At 35.7% G+C, this 19,438-nt stretch overlaps 1 protein-coding gene across 1 annotated transcript in view; it reads right to left on the bottom strand.

Moving 5' to 3' along the window:
• Positions 1 to 19,438, bottom strand: part of NEGR1 (neuronal growth regulator 1) — an 855,541-nt gene that overhangs the window by 275,317 nt on the left and 560,786 nt on the right. The window contains exon 4 of the mRNA XM_044238470.1: positions 10,440 to 10,571. Within this exon, the coding sequence (XP_044094405.1) occupies positions 10,440 to 10,571 (132 nt within the window). The remainder of the gene's footprint in view (positions 1 to 10,439; positions 10,572 to 19,438) is intronic.

Consider the following 19,438-nt stretch of genomic DNA (forward strand, 5'->3'; position numbering starts at 1 on the left):
GGAATTAGGGGATGTTATAGAGATATCACTCCCTTATTTTACAAATAGGGGTATCAACAGGTGGAAGTTTAAATTCTCTGTCCAAACTTCTATGATTAGTTAAGTAACCGAGTTAAAAAATAGAATTTAGATCTTCTGCCTTTCTGTGTCACACTCATTACCTCGTAATCTCCAAATATAAATGTAAATAAAAAAATTTTACACACTTGTTTGTAGGTAAATATAATATAAACTGAAAAACTGAGTATGGGGAGTGGATCTGTCTATTTAAGATGATTCCCAGATGACTGTATAAGATTCATTGCTGATTCCCATTATATACATGAGAAGTTCTTTCAAAAACTGGTTTATTATGATTACATATATGGGTGGAAATAATGGGAAAGAGAGGTGAGGAAACCAAAGAATAGAAATAAAGATAATGAGAAAGAGTAGTAACGTGTGAATGATGGTGAGAAAGCAAAAGAAAATGAGTATGAAAAAGAAGAAAGGAATGAGTGGGGCCTTGTGGCAGAACATTCTCCAGTACGCAAAGCAAGTTTCCCCACAAATGGGTTCCTTTTCTTCCAAATTTATCTCCCACGGCTCTACTACATACTGCTTTTTTTTTTCTTTTGAAAATTTATTTATTTTATTAGAGAGACGGAGAGTACACATGAGCATGGTGAGGGAGAGAGAATCTCAAGCAGACTCTCTACTAAACGCACAGCCTGAAGACCCTGAAATCATGACCTGAGCCAAAGTAAGAGTCGAGCTTAACAAACTGAGCCACTGAGGCACCCCTATATTCCCTTTGTTTATACTATTTATACTGTACCAATAATCACTCCCCTTTCACTCCCTTCACACACCACACACACATATGCATAAAACATACAAATATGTTAATAGCAGACTTAAAGATACTTGACAATTCCTGCAAAATTTAATCTTGATAATAGAGAAAAGACCCCAAAACCTTAATTCTCTGTTGTTCCCATTCTATAAATGACTCTCAGTGTTTGGCTAAAAAGAACTGAATTAGATGAGGAAATATGCTGATAATGTTAGTTTTAAATAAACACAGGTCTAGGGGCTCCTGGGTGGCTCAGTGGGTTTAGCCTCTGCCTTCGGCCCAGGTCATGATCTCAGGGTCCTGGGATCGAGTCCCACATCGGGCTCTTTGCTCAGCGAGCAGCCTGCTCCCCACTCTCTCTCTCTGCCTGCTGCTCTACCTACTTGTGATCTCTCTTTCTGTCAAGTAAATAAAATCTTTAAAACACACACACACACACACACACACACACACAGGTCTACACACTGTAGGTTTATGCAAGTTTTGAACTTTCACAATGAGTTTGAAGAATATATTCAGAAGAAACCAGCCTGTACTTTTCAGAGTTTGGCCCTTTGGGGTCTTCCTAGAGCATGAATCTAGATGGGCATGTCAGAGAAGCACACACATAAATGTGTACATATATATATATATTTGTCCCTTTTGCTGATTGTCACCACTTTTCATCACTTTAGCATGGGATCATTTTCAACCTAAAGCACTTCCATCTTGTTAGAAATTGGTTTCTTACTCCTGGTTGATAATCAAACTCTCTTTACCTAATATATATTAGGTAGTATATATATATACGTATATATATATAAAATATAATCATAAATATAAGTATATTTTTTGAACTGATAAATGACAGCTCAGAAATAACTGTAAACAAAACAAACACTTTCTCATGTAGCAGAAAGTTTTGTTCATGTATTAAAGCAAGGACACTGTTCCATCTTTCACTTTGAGAAAAAAAAAAAGGAATAATAGAAATATGCACAGTTGCTTACTGCAGATACATTTTGATTTTCCATGAGGAAAAAAAAAGGGTAAAAGATCACTCATAGATCCTTAATACTAAAACTCTCAATACTAAGATAAAAGTATGGGCGAATATATTTAATTTAAATTGGGAGTACACTCGTTAAGTAAAAATAGCCTCATTAAGTAAAAATAGTCTTGGCACACTAGTCATTAATTGAAGTGTATGTCTAAGATTTAAAACAAAGGACCAATTATGCCTCCTTCAATAGAAGAATTCATGTATTCCTTAACTGCATGTTTAATAACATAGTTTTACTTCAACTGAGGAATTACATAACCATAGAATTAAATCTGAACTTTTTATGCCATGGGAATCCCAAGGTGAAAAGAACAGGTTTAATTCTTAGCTTTTTGTGTTGTTCTATTGAGGAGAAATGTTTTATTTAAAAATATGTTTTCTGAAAAAAATAAAATAAAAATACATTTTCTGGGTGATTATCCATAAGTTTCTCATATTCAATATTCAATACCTATAGGGATTTTTCCTTCAAATTTCTTAGTTCCTCATATCTCTGTTAGCTAGAGTTATCATTTTAAGCCTTAGTTTTGCCCTTGCCGTGACAAAACAGAAATCACCCAAGTATACTCCATAGATGTAGGAAATAAAAATATTTAAATACACTTCTTGATATTTAAATGAATCTCTGAATAACTCCATCATCTCATAGCTATTCTTTGATTATGAAGCTGGATCTGTGTCTGCCTGTGAAGATTCATTAACTCTTTTCTAATGGGGCCCTGCCTTCTTCCCTCTTAGGTACCCACCCTCCTTCATATTCCCTTTTCTGGTCTCATCCAGCTCACTGCAGCCAACAGACCAAGCAGTGCCTTGCCCTGACTCCTATGGGACTAAGCAAAGGTTGCTGTTTCTGTCGAGACTCCCCTTTCCTTGATTAAAAAAAAAAATAATAATAATAATAAAAAGATCCGTCAAATTCAATTTCACCTTCAGATTTCATCAGGATCAGGCCTCTTAGAAGCCTTCCATGTTACCCCAAGGCTGTGTTTGTGCCTTTGATAGCCTTCTGTAGTACTTAATGATGGTTTATCAAAACACTTACCACACCATAGTAATCATGTGTCTCTCTTATATTTCTCCTTTCTTTCTTTTTTTTTTAAAAAATATTTTATTTATTTATTTGACAGAGAGAGAGATCACAAGTAGGCAGAAAGGCAGGCAAAGAGAGAGGAAGGGAAGCAGGCCCCCTGCTGAGCAGAGAGCCTGATGCGGGCCTCGATTCCAGGACCCTGAGATCATGACCTGAGCTGAAGGCAGCGGCTTAACCCACTGAGCCACCCAGGCGCCCTTTCTCCTTTCTTTCAAGACCAATATCCCAGGCACGAAAGCCTGGATAGTATCATGGTAAGCAATAAGCAAACAGGTCAATAAATACATATATAAATGCAGATTTACTGAAGTGCTTCATTATTACTCTAGATGGCATATGAACTAATACTTTATTTAACAGACAACAATACACATTTTTAATACTCTGCCTCATTTCAGATAAATGTTAACTAGCTTATAATAAAACATAAAGCACAGGACAGTAGCCTAAATCATAAGCAAATGTGAAAGATGAGGTAAATGTAAAGTAAAGGTAGAGGCATAAAGTGGAACCAAAAATAAGAGCTAATGTAGTAATTATGAATTCAAATAATATTTATTTTTGTTCTAGTTCTACATTAGTATCTTACCCATTCCAACTCTGAATGGTGGGATTTTCTCTTTATACGAGGTGATATGTATTTGTCTGTCATCTGAAATTTCTTATAGTCTTAAGTCTGAGATGTCTGCCTAACTTCCAAGGTTTTGAAGAAAAGTTATGAATAGACTAAAAAGTTGGTCATTTCCCTAGAAAGCTTCCCTTTCCTCCCTCTCCCCAGAGGCCTCTCATTTAAAGCTTTGATACAATTGTACTAAGTTACACTAATTGGTACATTCTTTCCCACATGTTTGGAGCTAGTTATAGTGGAAGATAAAGTGCACATTTGCATAAATGAATATGTATAAGATGCAAAATAATGCACAAATATGTGCCTATGATTTATTGGATCAAAACTTAGTTCACAATACACTCAAAAATATCTTTACTGTTTGACCATAAGAATATTCAATTCTATTTTACTAGAAATTGTGTGTACAAAACATTTCTGATACCAAATAAAATAATCAATATAAAATCTGACTGTCCTGAGTGAAAATTGAAATCATGTCTGGACATCTTTTTACCTTAATTTGGTTGACTTTATTTTTTTGTTGTTGTTGTTATTAATTAACTTTCTTTTGTTCATGTCTGCTTTGTTCTTGAAAATAAGGGGAATTATTAAATATTTTAATCTCTTTGATCCTCAAATTTCTTATCTGTAAAAAAATGAAATTAGTGTTTCCTCTCTGTGGTGAAAGCACTATATAAATGTCAGGTTATCTTTATTAAATCTACCTGAGGGGTGCGTGGGTGGCTCAGTGGGTTAAGCCACTGCCTTCGGCTCAGGTCATGATCTCAGGGTCCTGGGATCGAGTCCCGCATCAGGCTTTCTGCTCAGCAGGGAGCCTGCTTCTCTCTCTCTCTCTCTCTCTCTGCCTGCCTCTCTGTCTACTTGTGATCTCTCTCTGTCAAGTAAATAAATAAAATCTTTTAAAAAAATAAATAAATCTACCTGAATAATTTGGTTAAAAAATTATATTGGAAGTAAATTACTCAACATATTATTTACTTATTGTTTTGGGAGAAAAAAATGTAATGATATAACAAACAATATTTTTTTCTTCTTTCTAGTAGAATGGTTCACTAGGAGAACACCAATATTTTTAGTAATTTACTCAATAATGACTATTTTTTTTGGGGGGGTTGCCTCCTATGGACCAGTTGCTATTCTATGTGATCAGAACATATCATTATAAAAAGAAAGGAAAATCCCTTACTGCATAGAGCTTACATTCTAGAGTAAATATATCCAAAGAGAGAGAGATTTTTTCAATTGCCTACAGTGAGCCAGACACCATATATGTATATCATTTCATTTAATCCTTACCTAGCCTTGATAATTATGCATTATTGCCCTAAATTACATAATTGAAAATTGAGACTCAGGGGTAAAATGGTTTCCCAAGGCCTGAAAACCAAGTAAATTATACAACAGGTGTTCAAGTAAGTAATATCTGACCATAAGGCCTACTATTGCCCAAACGGTTACTACTAACTGAAAGAATAACATAAATAGTACGTAGAATGAACAGGTTGTCCCAAGATCAGACAACCCAACCCTTCGACGGACGCATTCGTTTGGAAGGGCAAGGTCTTATAGGCTTTCCTGATTTCTAATATCTGGGATCCTGCTTCCCTACAGAGATTTCCTTACTTTATTAGTCTTTGATACTTTCTAAATTTTCCAGCTTCGAGCTTTGGCTTCTAATAAATCAACATTGGTGATTTTCTAGACTCTGGTGTCTGCTTTCTAAACCAGATTTTCACAGGTTTCTGTCTTTTCCAATTTAGTTGAATCTATTAGCTTTTTGGAACTCATTTATTCTTCCATTTTCAGTTAACGATTAAAATTATGGGACTAAAATCTTTTAGGCTGCTTCTAGGAGTGGAATACAGATGCAATTAAAACAAAGAATCTCAGGGCCCCTGGATGGCTCAGTGGGTTAAGTCTCTGCCTTCAGCTCCAGTCATGATCTTAGGGTCCTGGGATCAAGCCCTGCATGTGGGGGAATGGTCTCTGTTCAGCAGGGAGCCTGCTTCCCTCCCCCTTTCCCTGCCTGCCTCTCTGCCTACTTGTGATCTCTGTCAGATAAATTAAAAAAAATCTTTAAAAAAAATAAATAAAACAAAGAATCTGTTTAACTATAATCCACTAGCTCCCTCTGGCTTAGCTAATCAACCAGTTTAAAATTTGTTCTTTCTTGTTTTGTGTGTTTATGTGTTTTAATCTCTCAAGATCTGGTTATGATAAAGGTCACAACTCCTTTTTATTATTTTCCTTTGTTTTTCATTTTGACCAGAAAATTTTATAGGGCGCCTAAGTGGCTCAGTTAGTTAAGCAGTTGCCTTTGGCCCAGGTTATGATTCCAGGATCCTGGGATGGAGGCCCACAGCGGGCTTTCTGCTCAGTAGGGAGCCTACTTCTCCCTCTCCCTCTGCTTGTGCTCTCTCTCTCTGGCTCACTCACTGTCTCTCAAATAAATAAATAAAATCTCAAAAAAAGAAAGAAAAAAAAAAGAGAAAATTTTATACATACAACATATGTATGTAGATGTGTATATATATGTTTATGTAAAAATACATACAAATATGTTTATATATATTATATGTATATATATTACAAATATAAATTTATAAGTATATATAAAAGAATAAAAGAAAATACACATAAGGACAAGGAGACTAATCACCTACAATATCTCCCTACTCAGAAACAAGCTTTGCATTACTATCCTATAATAAGTAAGACTTTCTGTAAATAATTCAAAATTTGTTGATTTGTTCAATTAACCAACTCACCCCATCGATATAAAATAAGTCAATTATATTAATTATTCCACTAAATTGCTGTTTAATTAAATTGGATAGAAATCCACATGAAAGTACTATAGATACAAAGTATATGGCAAATATGTAATTTATTGTATGCATGTAGTTTATATATATATGTGTGTGTGTGTGTGTATATATATATGGCAGACATTTTAGATAAATAGTAAAATATTAAACATTTCTAACTCAAAGGGAACCTAAATCTCTTTCTCAAATTAACTTACTGCATAACGGCATCTACCAGAGCTTATGAAAATTTATTACATTTCATCCTGAACCCCATTTGGGAAAAGGGACAAAGTTTCTCTTCAAATTATAACTCACAAAGCTACTGCAATTCTATATGCACATCATATTGATTAATAACAGTGAAAAGAAGCTCTGCCTTCGACTTGGCACGATTCTATCTTCAGGGAATCATCAGGTTATCAGGAGATGTGCGGTTCCGTGCTGGTAACAGAGACCACTGTGCTCAATTTTGGGATTTGACAAACTAAAGTTTATTCAGTAGGCTTTGGCTAATTTCCTTTGGGAAATCAGCTCAGTAAAATCCATACATAGTGCTCAATTTTTGACTTTTAAAGGGACAAATTCACAAAATTAACACTTTCCAAACCTCTTCATAACCAGGAACACAATATAGGCATACACTTACACACCTACACGGCTAGAAATCACTGTTATCTGTGTGACATAATCATTCCAAACTAAGGCAAAATTTAGGTCTTGACCATAAGTTTGAACAGAACTCATCAGTTATGTAAAATATTGATTCCTCTTGTATAAATCTAATTAGTCAATTGGTGTTGTTTGTGGCACATTTAGGGAAAGCACTATCAAATACTATCAAATGTATCATTTAGAAGGAGCAGAAGATAAAACTGATTGTTTAAAATAATTGAAAAGTCCTGTTGGGTTCACTTTTTAAAAAGATGTGAGCTGTATTAATATTATGTTGGCACCACTGTTTCCTTTTATGACTGTACTTTGTCTAACTGAAATAAATTCTTAAAAAAAGACAGTCCGTGTTTCTAATTTATTTTTTTAATACATTTATTTATTTATTTTAGAGAGAGAAAGAGAAAGAAAGAGAGAGTAGAGAGGGAAGGGCAGAAGGAAAGGAAGAGAGAGAATCCCAAGCAGACTCCCTGCTGGGCTTGAAGCTCACCCTGAGATTATGACCCAAGTGGAAATCAAAAGTCCTACACTCCACCTACTAAGCCACCCAGGCGTCCCAGTAGTTATAATTTTAAAAGCACCTTTTTTTTTTTTTTTTTAACATTCCCTCTTTTCCTTCCTAAATTGAAGTTGACTAGCAAAGTCTTCTTTCCTATCTCTTCTTAGGTGTTTGGCACCCTACAAAAGCCACTGAGGCATCCCTTTCGGCTGATGGAATATCTACGCTCTTCTTCAAACCTTCTTGCTCTTGTCCTGTACTGAAAGATAATTCACCAAAAGTTTCTCCTCTTTCCACACATCTTGGAAGCAGAGACACCAAACACTTGCTTTGGTTCCTGACTATCTTTTTGAGAATGTTTGTGTAGTGAACAGTCTTGAAAGACAGAAGTAGTTCTCCCCGTGCAGCAAACAGCAGGTTTGTTTACAGTCCAGTATAATAAAGATAAGTTCTCCCTCAGCAGCAGAGGGGCGGTTTGCTTGCTGCCGTTATAAAAATGAAACAAAACAAAACAAAACCAACTTTTCTAAGCTCAGGAAGCTTCAGCTATTACACACACCCACTGTGTGAATCGGTGTCACCTAGCCCTCCTCGTACTCCCTGGAGTAACTAGAGCTCGGGGACCTGATGTAAAATAAAAAAACAAAAAAAAAACAAAAACAAAACAAAAAAAAGACAATACTCTGGCTACTGTTATCATGAGTAACAAACTGCAAACTGCCCTTTGTCTCTGTTTTCTGCCAGCATCCACGAAACTGTGACCGATCTTTCACAATTCCTGACATTTTGTTTCCCCAGTTTTTGTCCAGCTTTATATGTAGATTCTCTTCTACACCCAGATCCTTTAGATGTTGACTCATTTGGTTGGTCTATTTTCCTTTTACTTCAATTTTCTCCACATGTCTGTCTCCTTAGTTGACCTGTCTGTCCAAGGTTCCCATTTTTCCAGGAAAAAAAGAGGATCTAATTAAATGATAAATGACAAGGAATTAAAGACAGAGGGGGAAAAAAAGGATGAAAGAGAAAGTGAATACAAAGGCAAGTGTGGGTTATATACATGGAGCACAGGACCACGAGAACTCATACAACAGCTGGGTTTTTTATTCAATCCCCATTGGAGACATCGTTTTAGAGATATATTGGGGCTGAGGGCTGAAGGGGCTGCATTACTGGTGGGGGGTGTACCTTGATTTTATGACAGTTGGACTCTACCTTTTCATTTCTTAGTGTTCACTTCTAAAAATATTACTTCTTTACATCTTTTTCCAACCCTTCAACAATAAAATCAGTAGACTTATGTCAGGTAAATACAGTTAGTGATAAAATAATCAGGAATTTTTACTTGCTTATTATTTCTTATTTCAGCAAGTTCCAGAAGGATGAGCAGTAGTAGCTCCTGCAATAGGAGTCCTGAGAATCAGTAGAAACTTATTATAGATGTAGATTTCCAGGTCTTATATCCCATAGATTCTGGTTTAGTAGAGTTGATTTTCATTTTTTGTGAGCTTCTTTGGTGGATCAGCTAAAGTTTGTCTACAGAATATGAGAAACTCTGCTCCACAAACCACCTCTTGATCTGGTATTATGCACATTTGTTCCGTCTCAAAGAGATAGTTCAACCCCAAATACACAGATTAGTCACTCACAAGTGTTAGTTGATGGCAATGATTTCCCGTGGCAGACACTCCACTGCCAGGTGTGTTTTCATAGTTATTTTTTGGTCCATGAAATTAAGAGACTCACATTAATATAAAAAAAAAAAAACACCTACTTAGTTTAAGCGTTTTGGAATATATTTGGAATGATTCCTTCTAATGATATGTGCATTATTAGCAATGGCTATATGCAGAAAGGTATATAAACGGAATGAAAAAAAATATTGGAAGCTATAGCTTATAAACACCTTTAGTAAAATACTGTTATCCTAAGAGTATCTTATTTGAGTAAGTTAAACAATGTGAAAATGTTTGAGAGAGAAATAAGGGGGTATTTTTGAAAAATACAGATTATTTCAATCATTGCTATTGGGATCATAAGATATAAAATAGGATGTTAGTGAAAAATATCTGGTACCAGTGTTTGAGATGCATGCAGAGAGGGTGTAAAATAAGGGCATTCGTAGATCTGCAGGTATCGCCCTGATAATGATGCTCGTGGGAATATTCTTGATGCATTTTCTCAATATTTTTCAAACTAAATAGAATTAAATAACCCAAGTAATGGAAATATCACAATAGCTCTTCCCCTTGAGTACAGACCAGCATATTTAATTTCCATCAGGTTCGATAGGGAGTTTCACACTTAAATTCAATCAGCATATAATCCAGGTGAAACTCATGAGAACAAAGAAAATGCCATGAATCTACCATCCTCTAGAGATAGAGATACCATAGTTTAGATGCCAGGGACTAGGCTGCTTTTGGATACTTTTTTTTTTTTTTTAATATTTTATTTATTTATTTGACAAACAGAGATCACAAGCAGGCAGAGAGGCAGGCAGAGAGAGAGGGGGAGGAAGCAGGCTCCCTGCGTAGCAGAGATCCTGATGCGGGGCTTGATCCCAGGACCCTGGGATCATGACCTGAGCCGAAGGCAGAGACTTTAACCCACTGAGCCACCCAGGCGCCCCATGGATACATTTCCATCTGCATATCAGACTGAACTACTGTGGGATTACTTGGGACAACAAATGTTACATAAAACAATTTGATTGATATTCTAATATGTACACACTATCACTATCGATAGGTGGTTTTTATCAATTAGAGCACCTCTGAAAAAATAGCAACATAAATTCAGACAGAGTATGTCAGATATTCATCTTTTCACTAAAGTTACGTGGACAAAAGTTGACAAGACTTACAGTTTACGACAACTTTTACTTTTTTCACATCTGGGAATGACACATCGTTTTCTGCACTGCATTCATATTCTCCGGCCTGGTCCCTTGTAATTCCATAAATGTCCAAATATTGTCCATTTTCAAATGGTTTTGCTACAAGAAAAAAAAGTACAGCATGTTTAATTGTAGCCGCCTGAGGCTTCATTCATATAAAATAACAATCTCCTGTCTTCCTATTAGATACTGCTGACAAAAACAATCCCAAATGCAACTGGGGAATTATTAAGCCCTTTGTTCTCCTATGTTCAGAGGAAAAGTCAGAGAAAAAAGCAGAAACTGAACAAGGGATACTATAACAACTGTTTCCCCAGAACAGGATATACATGTGTTCTTTTTAATTGATTGTGGTCTCCTAACCTCGTCACACATCAAATAGAGTTCTGCACATTTCTGTAATTGAGTTCAACAACCTTCTAGCAGTGTAGATGAAACTCACTAATATGGCTTGGTACATATTGACTTTTATACAGTGTAAGCTAGCAAGCTGACACTTAACCTAACTAAACGTTGCTTTTCTTTTGGGAAAATTTCATACTCATTCTCAAGGTTTCAAGCCAGATGGCTTGATAAGTTTAGAGGCACATTAAACCATTGCTGCATTTCAGTTTCCAAAATTATTAAATTTTTAAGGGAGGCACACTGTATGTATTATATATAATCTATCCAATAAATTTTAAGAAAAAAATATGGTTCTGAAACTTAGGGTTAAGTAGTGGTGAAAACTAAGTTATCTTTATTTTTTAATATTCTAGGGAAAATATTCTTATTTGACTAAAAATCACACTAGAGTAAAAATATAAGGGCATAATCCAAAATGAAAAAAATACTTGCAAATGAATGAAATTTGGAAAAAAAGAGAATCCTTTCTGAAATAATAGATTTTTATTTATTTGAAAGCAGAGACTCAAGCAGGAGGGATCCTGATTATCAGAGATGGGATGGAGGAAGAATGAGTTTATGTGAATTTCTGCGGTGGGAGGGGGAGGCTCTTCTCCCTCCTTATACAAGCCCTGAAAAATCACATTTCAGTATATACCAAAGAGAACTGGAAAATGATACAATGATTCCCTTAAAAGTCTGTTTTCAAAAGTCAACTTTATTTTTGTTTTTATTCTACTCTCTTGCCAAAACAATTGTATGGCTATAGAAGTTGGAAAACTAGTAAGAAGACTCAATTTTATCTGAACAAAGCAAAATAGAATATAGTTATGGTGCTCCAAATCCAAAATCTATGTCAATTAACAAAAAAAATATTTTTCCTTTGTGCTCCCTTGTCTGAGCCAATATCAGTCACTATACTGTTTGTCCTCAAGTAGCTATGATTTTGTTAATTGAAACCTGGAGTGTTTAGAATATATATGACTACATCATTTCTCCATTTTTACCTGGCTGCTCCTAAATTGTAGATAGTGAAGAGTTATACTTCTAAGATGATAGTTGGCTGATATATTAATTCAGTCACACAGAGGTGAGTTTACAAAAATAGCAATTGCCCTCAAATCCATATTCTTAAAATCTGATTTTATAACTATTTTCTTAGCTCAACCTAATGCCCTTATCTGACTCCATACACTAATATAATATTGATTTTCTATTGTTTCCTTCTTTTTATCTTATTTTCACCCTTATAATGAAGATTAGTTAGGTTTAAACATGTCTATAAAAGCTATTGAAATATAGGGAGGACAAAATCCTTACTCACATCCAAGAATTTTTAGAGTGTAACTTGAATTATAAAGTAAAGGGATATTAAATGAAAATTAAAGTATGGGTAAAACTGATATACCATGACTAAATAACCTAGTTGGTCAGGTAAAATGAAGCCAATCATGTGTGAAAATGTAAAAAAACTGTGAAACTTTGTAAAAACAGATTTACTAGGTTCTAATTTGTTTTCAATATTAAAATGTTACATGAACATTTGAACATTCCTATTTCACATCTATTGAATATTTGTTCCTGGAAGATGTGTGTGTGTGTGTGTGTGTGTAATTAATTGTCTAAAACAGCACTGAAGGATAGCTTTTAGCTTTGAGTTTCTGATAGAGATCACAGGCTATGATAGGTCTTTTATAATCTGTTTTCTCTCTTCTCCTTATTTAGTTCTTCTTTCTGCTGCATGGATTCTTGATTCTTCAGTTCACCCTGATAACTTCTTTCTTCTTCCAGGGTCTCTGATTAAGCAGTATGTCCTCAGAGGAACTTTTCCTGATTTAGTCACTACTCAATCTAGTAGCTCCATGTTACTTCCAAAAATACACCAAAAAAGCCTGTGCATGGCATAAACATGTTTGCTATTACTTATTTAACCACAAACCGCTTTTAAAATGCTCAACTTTCTGTTACACTGTGAATTTTTGATAGAGAGGGTCCTGGGAGGTGGCTCAGTCGGTTGAGCATCCAACTTGATTTCGGTTCAGGTCATGATCTTAGGGTCCTGAGACAGAGCCTGGAGTCAGGCTCTTTTCTCAGCGGAGAGACTGCTTGAGATTCTTTCCCTCTCCCTCTATCCCACTCCTGGCTTGTGTGTCCATGCTCTCTCTCAAATTAATGAATCTTAAAAAAAAAAAAAAAAAAATCCTGTGTGAGGTGCTTGGGTGGCTCAGTTTGTTAAGTGTCTGCCTTCAGCTCAGGTTGTAATCCCGAGGTCCTGGGATCCAGCCCTGCAATGGGCTCCCTGCTCCGTGGGGAGCTTCCCTCTTCTACCTCTGCTTGCTGTTCCCCTTGCTTGTGCTCTCTCTCTGAATAGATGAAATCTTTAAAAAAAATCCTGTGACTTAAAAGGTTACATCTTATTCTATATTTAATATGGTCTCTATGCACATTTATTGACTATATCATTAAAGAAAAACAACATGATAGAAAGTCCAGAAAATATGACATTTCATTAGAAATTAATTTTCTTATTCAAACAATTGTTATCCATGACACCATAAATAAAAACAGTATTTATCTTTTATTGATTCCTTATTATGGGTAATGTACCATGATAAATGCTTTTTTCTCTTTTTTTAAAGATTTATTTATTTATTTTAGAGAGTAGGGGGGAGGAGCAGAGGTAGAGAGAATCTGAAGCAGACTCCCTTCTGACTGTGGGGCCTAACTTGGGGCTTAATCTAGCACAATGCTGACAACATGACCTGAGCTGAAATTGAGTCAAACACTTAAGTGACTGAGCCACCTAGGCACTATGATAAATGCTTTTCATTATGAATTCCTCAGCTAACCTTAGGTAAATGCATCAGGTAGGTTCTATCATATAGAATAAGATTCTATATGGTTAAAGAAGTTAAATATCCTGTTAATGGACCCAGTGTTGGATATGAAAGTCAGAATTCCAAAACCTACAGGCCTGATCTGTACGCCACTGAAATGCTGATTAGTTTTCTCACTTGTAAATGATAATAATAAAAATGCTTATTTACTGCAAAAACTAAATTAGGCCATATATGTGTAATTCTTGCTATCAGGACTATAAAGCATTATATGGATATTGATTTAATCTCTGAATTATCAGTTTCCCATAGCTGCCATAACAAATGACCACAAATTTACTGGATTAAAACCATCCAAATTTATTATTTTACAGTTGTGTAGGCCAGAAGTCCAGAATAGGTCCATGGTAACTAGAATAAAGGGTCTTCCAAGGATATTTGTGTCCTAATTTTTGGAGTCTGTGATTCCATTAGCTTTCATGGAAAAAGGGACTTTGCAAATGTGGGAAGTACATTGTGTTAAAGAGACTATGATAAAAGGCTTAGTCTAATCATATGAGTCTTTAAGTGTAGTATGTGGAAGAGTGGGTCAGTGAGATGTGACATGAGGAGTCACCACTACTGACTTTGAAAACGAAGGAAGTGGAACACGAGCCAAGGAAAGCTGTGTCCTCTAGAAACTGGGAATGGCCCTCAGCTGACAGCAAAAAAATTGATTCTCCTCCAGAACTAAAAAAAGAACACAGCCTGTCAATACTTTCCTTTTAATCTGGTGAGACCAGTATCAGATTTCTGAACTACAGAAGTGTAAAATAGAAGTGTTTTAAGCCACTAACTTTGTAGTGATTTGTTACAGCAATGATATAGAATTAATTCAGGGCCTCCTTGTACTGTCAGCAGTGCAGGATTCCTTTCTGGAGGCTCATTTACTCATTTGGGATGGTGGGAGAATTGTTTCTTGCTACAGTGGTACCGAAAACCTCATTTCCTTGGTGGAAGGCCACTCTTAGCTTCTAGAGGTCCCCTCATTTTCTGCTTCATAGCCCCTTCCTTCATCTTCCAAGCCAGCAAATGGTGGGTTAAGTCCTCTCTCACTTTGAATCCTCAGGGCTTCTTCTCCAGGTGCATCTCTCTGAAGGGCTCTTCTGTCTTCTCTTCTACTTTTAAGGACTCCTGTGCTTCAATTGAGTCCATCTGCCTAATCCAAAATAATCTTCTCATCTTTAGTTCTTAACTTCAATCGCATCTCCAAAGTCTCTTTACCATGTAAGGTAACATAGTCACAGTTTCCAGGGATTAGGACATGGATATCTCTGGGGCCATTATCACGCCAACCACATTTGTTCAGTAAACTTGCAGTTATTTTGCACATACAAATTGTGATCTGCCTAGAATTTTCAAAGACAGCAGGATAAGAAAATGTGTGGTCAAGTTGATGCAGTTGCTGAGTTCATTAATACCTCTGAAAAAATATAAGTGAAGTTCAGAAAAATAAATTTAATTAAAACATTCTTTTGGAAGCTAATGCTTTTCAGGAAGACGTACTGCAAACCTAACAGGTAATGTGATTCGGGGAAGTGTTATTAGAGCGCAGAAGTAGTGCAGTTTGAAGAAGCAATTAGAGGAGGGTGTATGGCAGATAAAATCATGGAAGCCACCTACTGAAATGATTGCAACAGGGGTTTCAGAAGCAAACAAAAACAACCAGCAAATAAATAGCTCAGCATTTTGATTTGTTTTTTTACGTATGTATAATAGTCCACCAGACAGTAATGAAGGGAAGTTCTAAAGTCAGCTCAGAATCATTTCCTTCCTGCCTGCCTGGCTCCTTTCTTTCCATTCAAATGACATTATTTGTGCCACGATCACTGACCAGTGAACAAAACTGTTTTCACTTCAAAGAGCTTATAATTTACAATGGAAACAAAAATATAAGCAGGCAATTTCAGTAAAGTGATAATTATATTTGGAGTAAATATAGATACTATGCTGTCATAATTGTGCTTGTATAACTTTAAGAAAAAATTTGAAAAATGTATTCAGGCCAGAGCATTCATGCAGTGGAAGGACTTGCACGCCTTTGAAGGAACATGTCTGCCCTTTAACTTCAAGAATAATTACAATGCTATAAGTAAAAGACTATAACAAATTTGAATATATTTTTTTAAAGATTTTATTTATTTATTTGACAGACAGAGATCACAAGTAGGCAGAGAGGCAGTCAGAGAGAGAGAGGAGGAAGCAGGCTCCCTGCTTGAGCAGAGAGCCCTATGCGGAGCTCGATCCCAGGACTCTGAGATCATAAACTGAGCCAAAAGCAGAGGCTTTAACCCACTGAGCCACCCAGGCGCCCCACAAATTTGAATATTTTGAAATACTATATTTTAAAAGAACTCTAGAATTCTGCTCCCAGTTACATTAAAGAATAAAGATTAAACCTCCCTCCTCGCCATAAGCCACTAGAGAAATGGATAGAATATATAAAACAACTCATTACAGACACTGGACAACAGGCTGAACAAGACTGTGATCCCTGAAGCGAACAAGGTGACCCCTACAACTGATCTCCATAACTTTCTATCTAGAGGCAATTTTCACCTCCCTGTGCCCAGGGAGCAAAGACTTGAGCAAAGAAAAGCTGGAATTCTGGCAGGCCACAGGGCCTGAGGGTTAGTAGTACAGACTTCTAGAGAGAAGGAAAACACGGTGACAGAAAACCAACCAACCAACTTATCAAACAAACAAACAAACAAACAAAAACTATAGAAATCTACACGTGCTTCCTTGTCTTTACTGCAGATGAGGCTGTACATGCATAGGGACAAATCCCAAACTGTTTGGGAAAGAATGACTGGAGAATTCATAAGCTGAACAATTCCTAGAGCTTGAACAAGTTGAGGAGATATTTGATCTCTGACCAGAATGGGCAGGCCTCTGTAATTATTCACTGAAGGCTCCAGAGGGCTTATGTCTTAGTAGTGGGACTTTAAAAAAAAAGCTGGAGCAAAGACTCTTTTAGACTTGCTCTTTAAAGCTTAAAAACAGGGTTCAATGGACCAAAATTATCTCTAAATTATACAGCTTAACATAAGAAAAAGGAAGGACATTTTTACCCTAGACAACCAACAAGCTAACAACGCAATGTTTAATAGCCAGTTTAAAAAATTACTACATATCCAAATAAGTAGGAAACTGTGAACAATAACTAGGAGAAAAATCAGTCAATAGAAAGAGATCTAGAAGTGACAGAATTGATAGAACCATCAGACAAAGATGTTAAAATAGCCCCCACTCTAACTATGTTCAAGTATTTAAGGTAAAGTGTGAATATAATAAGGAAAGAAATGGAAAACAGGAAAAAAAATAATCCAGTGAAAACTCCTGACAGAAACACAAACTACCTCAGATGAAATATCAATTGGCTAAAAATAACAGCAGATTAGACACTGAAGAAAAAAAGATTAAACTTAAAAGCATAGCAAGAGTATTTAGTATAAATCCAACATGATATACTACATATGTGGAAAGAGAAGTGACTATTTTTCAGACTAATCTGAAAATATAACCCAGTTGAGAACAGTACAACCTCAGAATGAAAGTCTAAAATTGGTTCTGTAAACTTCAACCTTAAGAAGCTAGGAAAATGACAAAACCTAAAATGAATAGAGTTCTGAAAATAATAGTGAAACTTAGCCAAGTTAAAAATGGACAAACAGGGGTGCCTGGGTGGCTCAGTGGGTTAAAGCCTCTGCCTTCGGCTCAGGTCATGATCCCAGCATCCTTGGATCCAGCCCTGCATCGGGCTCTCTGCTCTGTGGAGAGCCTGCTTCCTCCTCTCTCTGCCTGCCTCCCTGCCTGCTTGTGATCTCTCTCTCTGTCAAATAAATAAATAAAATCTTAAAAAAAAAATGGACAATCAATGGAGGGAATCAATGAAACCAAAAGCTAATCTCTCGAAAGATCACTGAAAAGGATAAAACAACCAGACTGATAAAGAATAAAAGGACCACACAACTCACCAATAGCAGAGATGAAAAAGAGGACATTACTACATTTATAAGAACAACTGAATGGCTACTAAGGAAATATTAAGGAAAAAAAAAAAAAGAAAACACCTACCATTTAACTCAAGAATTTAGATGACATGGGCAAATTCCTTAAAAGACATGAATCTTCTAAATGATTTGAAAGAAAAGGTAAAATCTCAATATCAATACACATTTAATGAAAAGAAATTGAATTTGTAATTTAAAAAATTACCAACAAAGAAAACTTCAAGATCATGTTTATTAAGATTTTAAGAAAAGAATAATACCATGCATACAAAGTTTTCCTGAAAATGAAGGAGAGGGAAATTCCCCAATTCATTTTATCAGGCTAGCATTATCCTTAATATCCAACTAAAGATGCCACCCCCCCACACACAAAACCTTATAAACATTGACACAAAAATATTGTGACAAATATTTAGTAAACAAATCCAATAATATTTAAAATGATAATACACCATGACCAAGTGTGGTTTATCCCAGGTTTGAAAGGCTGGTTAGACAACTAAAAAAAATTAAACAATGTAATTCACTACATTAAGAAGAACAACAAAAGTATACAAATATCTCTAGATAAATCATATCTACCACACAGCCACTAAAATGGACAAAAAATTCAATAGCCATTCAAGGTAATAAAAGTTTCAGGAAACTGAGAATTGTATGGTACTTTCTCAATCTGTTTTATGAAAACCCTACATCTGACCTCATATAGAATGACGTAAGGGTAAACAGTGTCTCATCCAAGATGAGGATCAAGGCAATACTGTCCACTCTGACCCCTATCTCATATCTTATACATAAAGTAACGCAGCTATCACCACTGACCTAAATGTGAATCACAAAACTGTAAATATTCTAGAAGAAAACAAAAGAGAGAATCTTTACGACCTTGACTTGCCTTAAGAGTTCTCAGATATGACACCGGGAGCACAGGCCATACAAGAAGATATTGATAAACTGGATTTCATCAAAAGTAAATAATGTTTGCTGTACAAAAAGCACCATTAATTAATGGCAAGCCATGTAATGGGTGAAAACCTTGTAAATTACATATTAGACAGAGGACTTGTATCCAAAATACATAGGAACTCTCAAAATTCAGTAAAAATGTACCACCTAATAAGGAAATGGGCAAAACATTTAAAAATACTTTATTAAATAAAAATACTTAGATAGTAAAAAGGCATGTCAAAAGATAATGAATAGGTTAGTCATTAAGAATATCAGGAAAAAAATAAAAATTAGATTCTGTTGCATAAATATTAGAATGGCTAAAACAAGCAAACAAAAATGGATTAGTGCTGGCAGGAAACACCGTATCTACAGCTCTCCTACATTGTTGGTGGGAAATGTGAAATGATGCAGTCCTTCTGGAAAATAGCTTACCAGTGTATTGACCATGTTACTTAGAAATCTCACACCTAAAAAAATGCACACAAAAGCCTGTATACAGATGTTGATATTATTATTTTAAGTTTTTAAAAATTTACTTGAGAGAGAAAGAGAGCATGCATGAGTGGGGAGATAGAGAATCTCCAGCAGACTTGGACAAGCAACAGCGCTGGAGACGGGGCTTTGTCTCAGAACCCATGAGATCATGACTTGAGCCAAAACCAAGAGTCTGACATTCAACTAGCTGAATCTCCTAGGTGCCCCTGTTTATATTAGTTTTATTGACAATTATTAAAAAGTA

The sequence above is a fragment of the Neovison vison genome, chromosome 2 (genome assembly GCF_020171115.1).
Source record: "Neovison vison isolate M4711 chromosome 2, ASM_NN_V1, whole genome shotgun sequence".
NCBI classification, from domain to species: Eukaryota; Metazoa; Chordata; class Mammalia; order Carnivora; family Mustelidae; genus Neogale; species Neogale vison.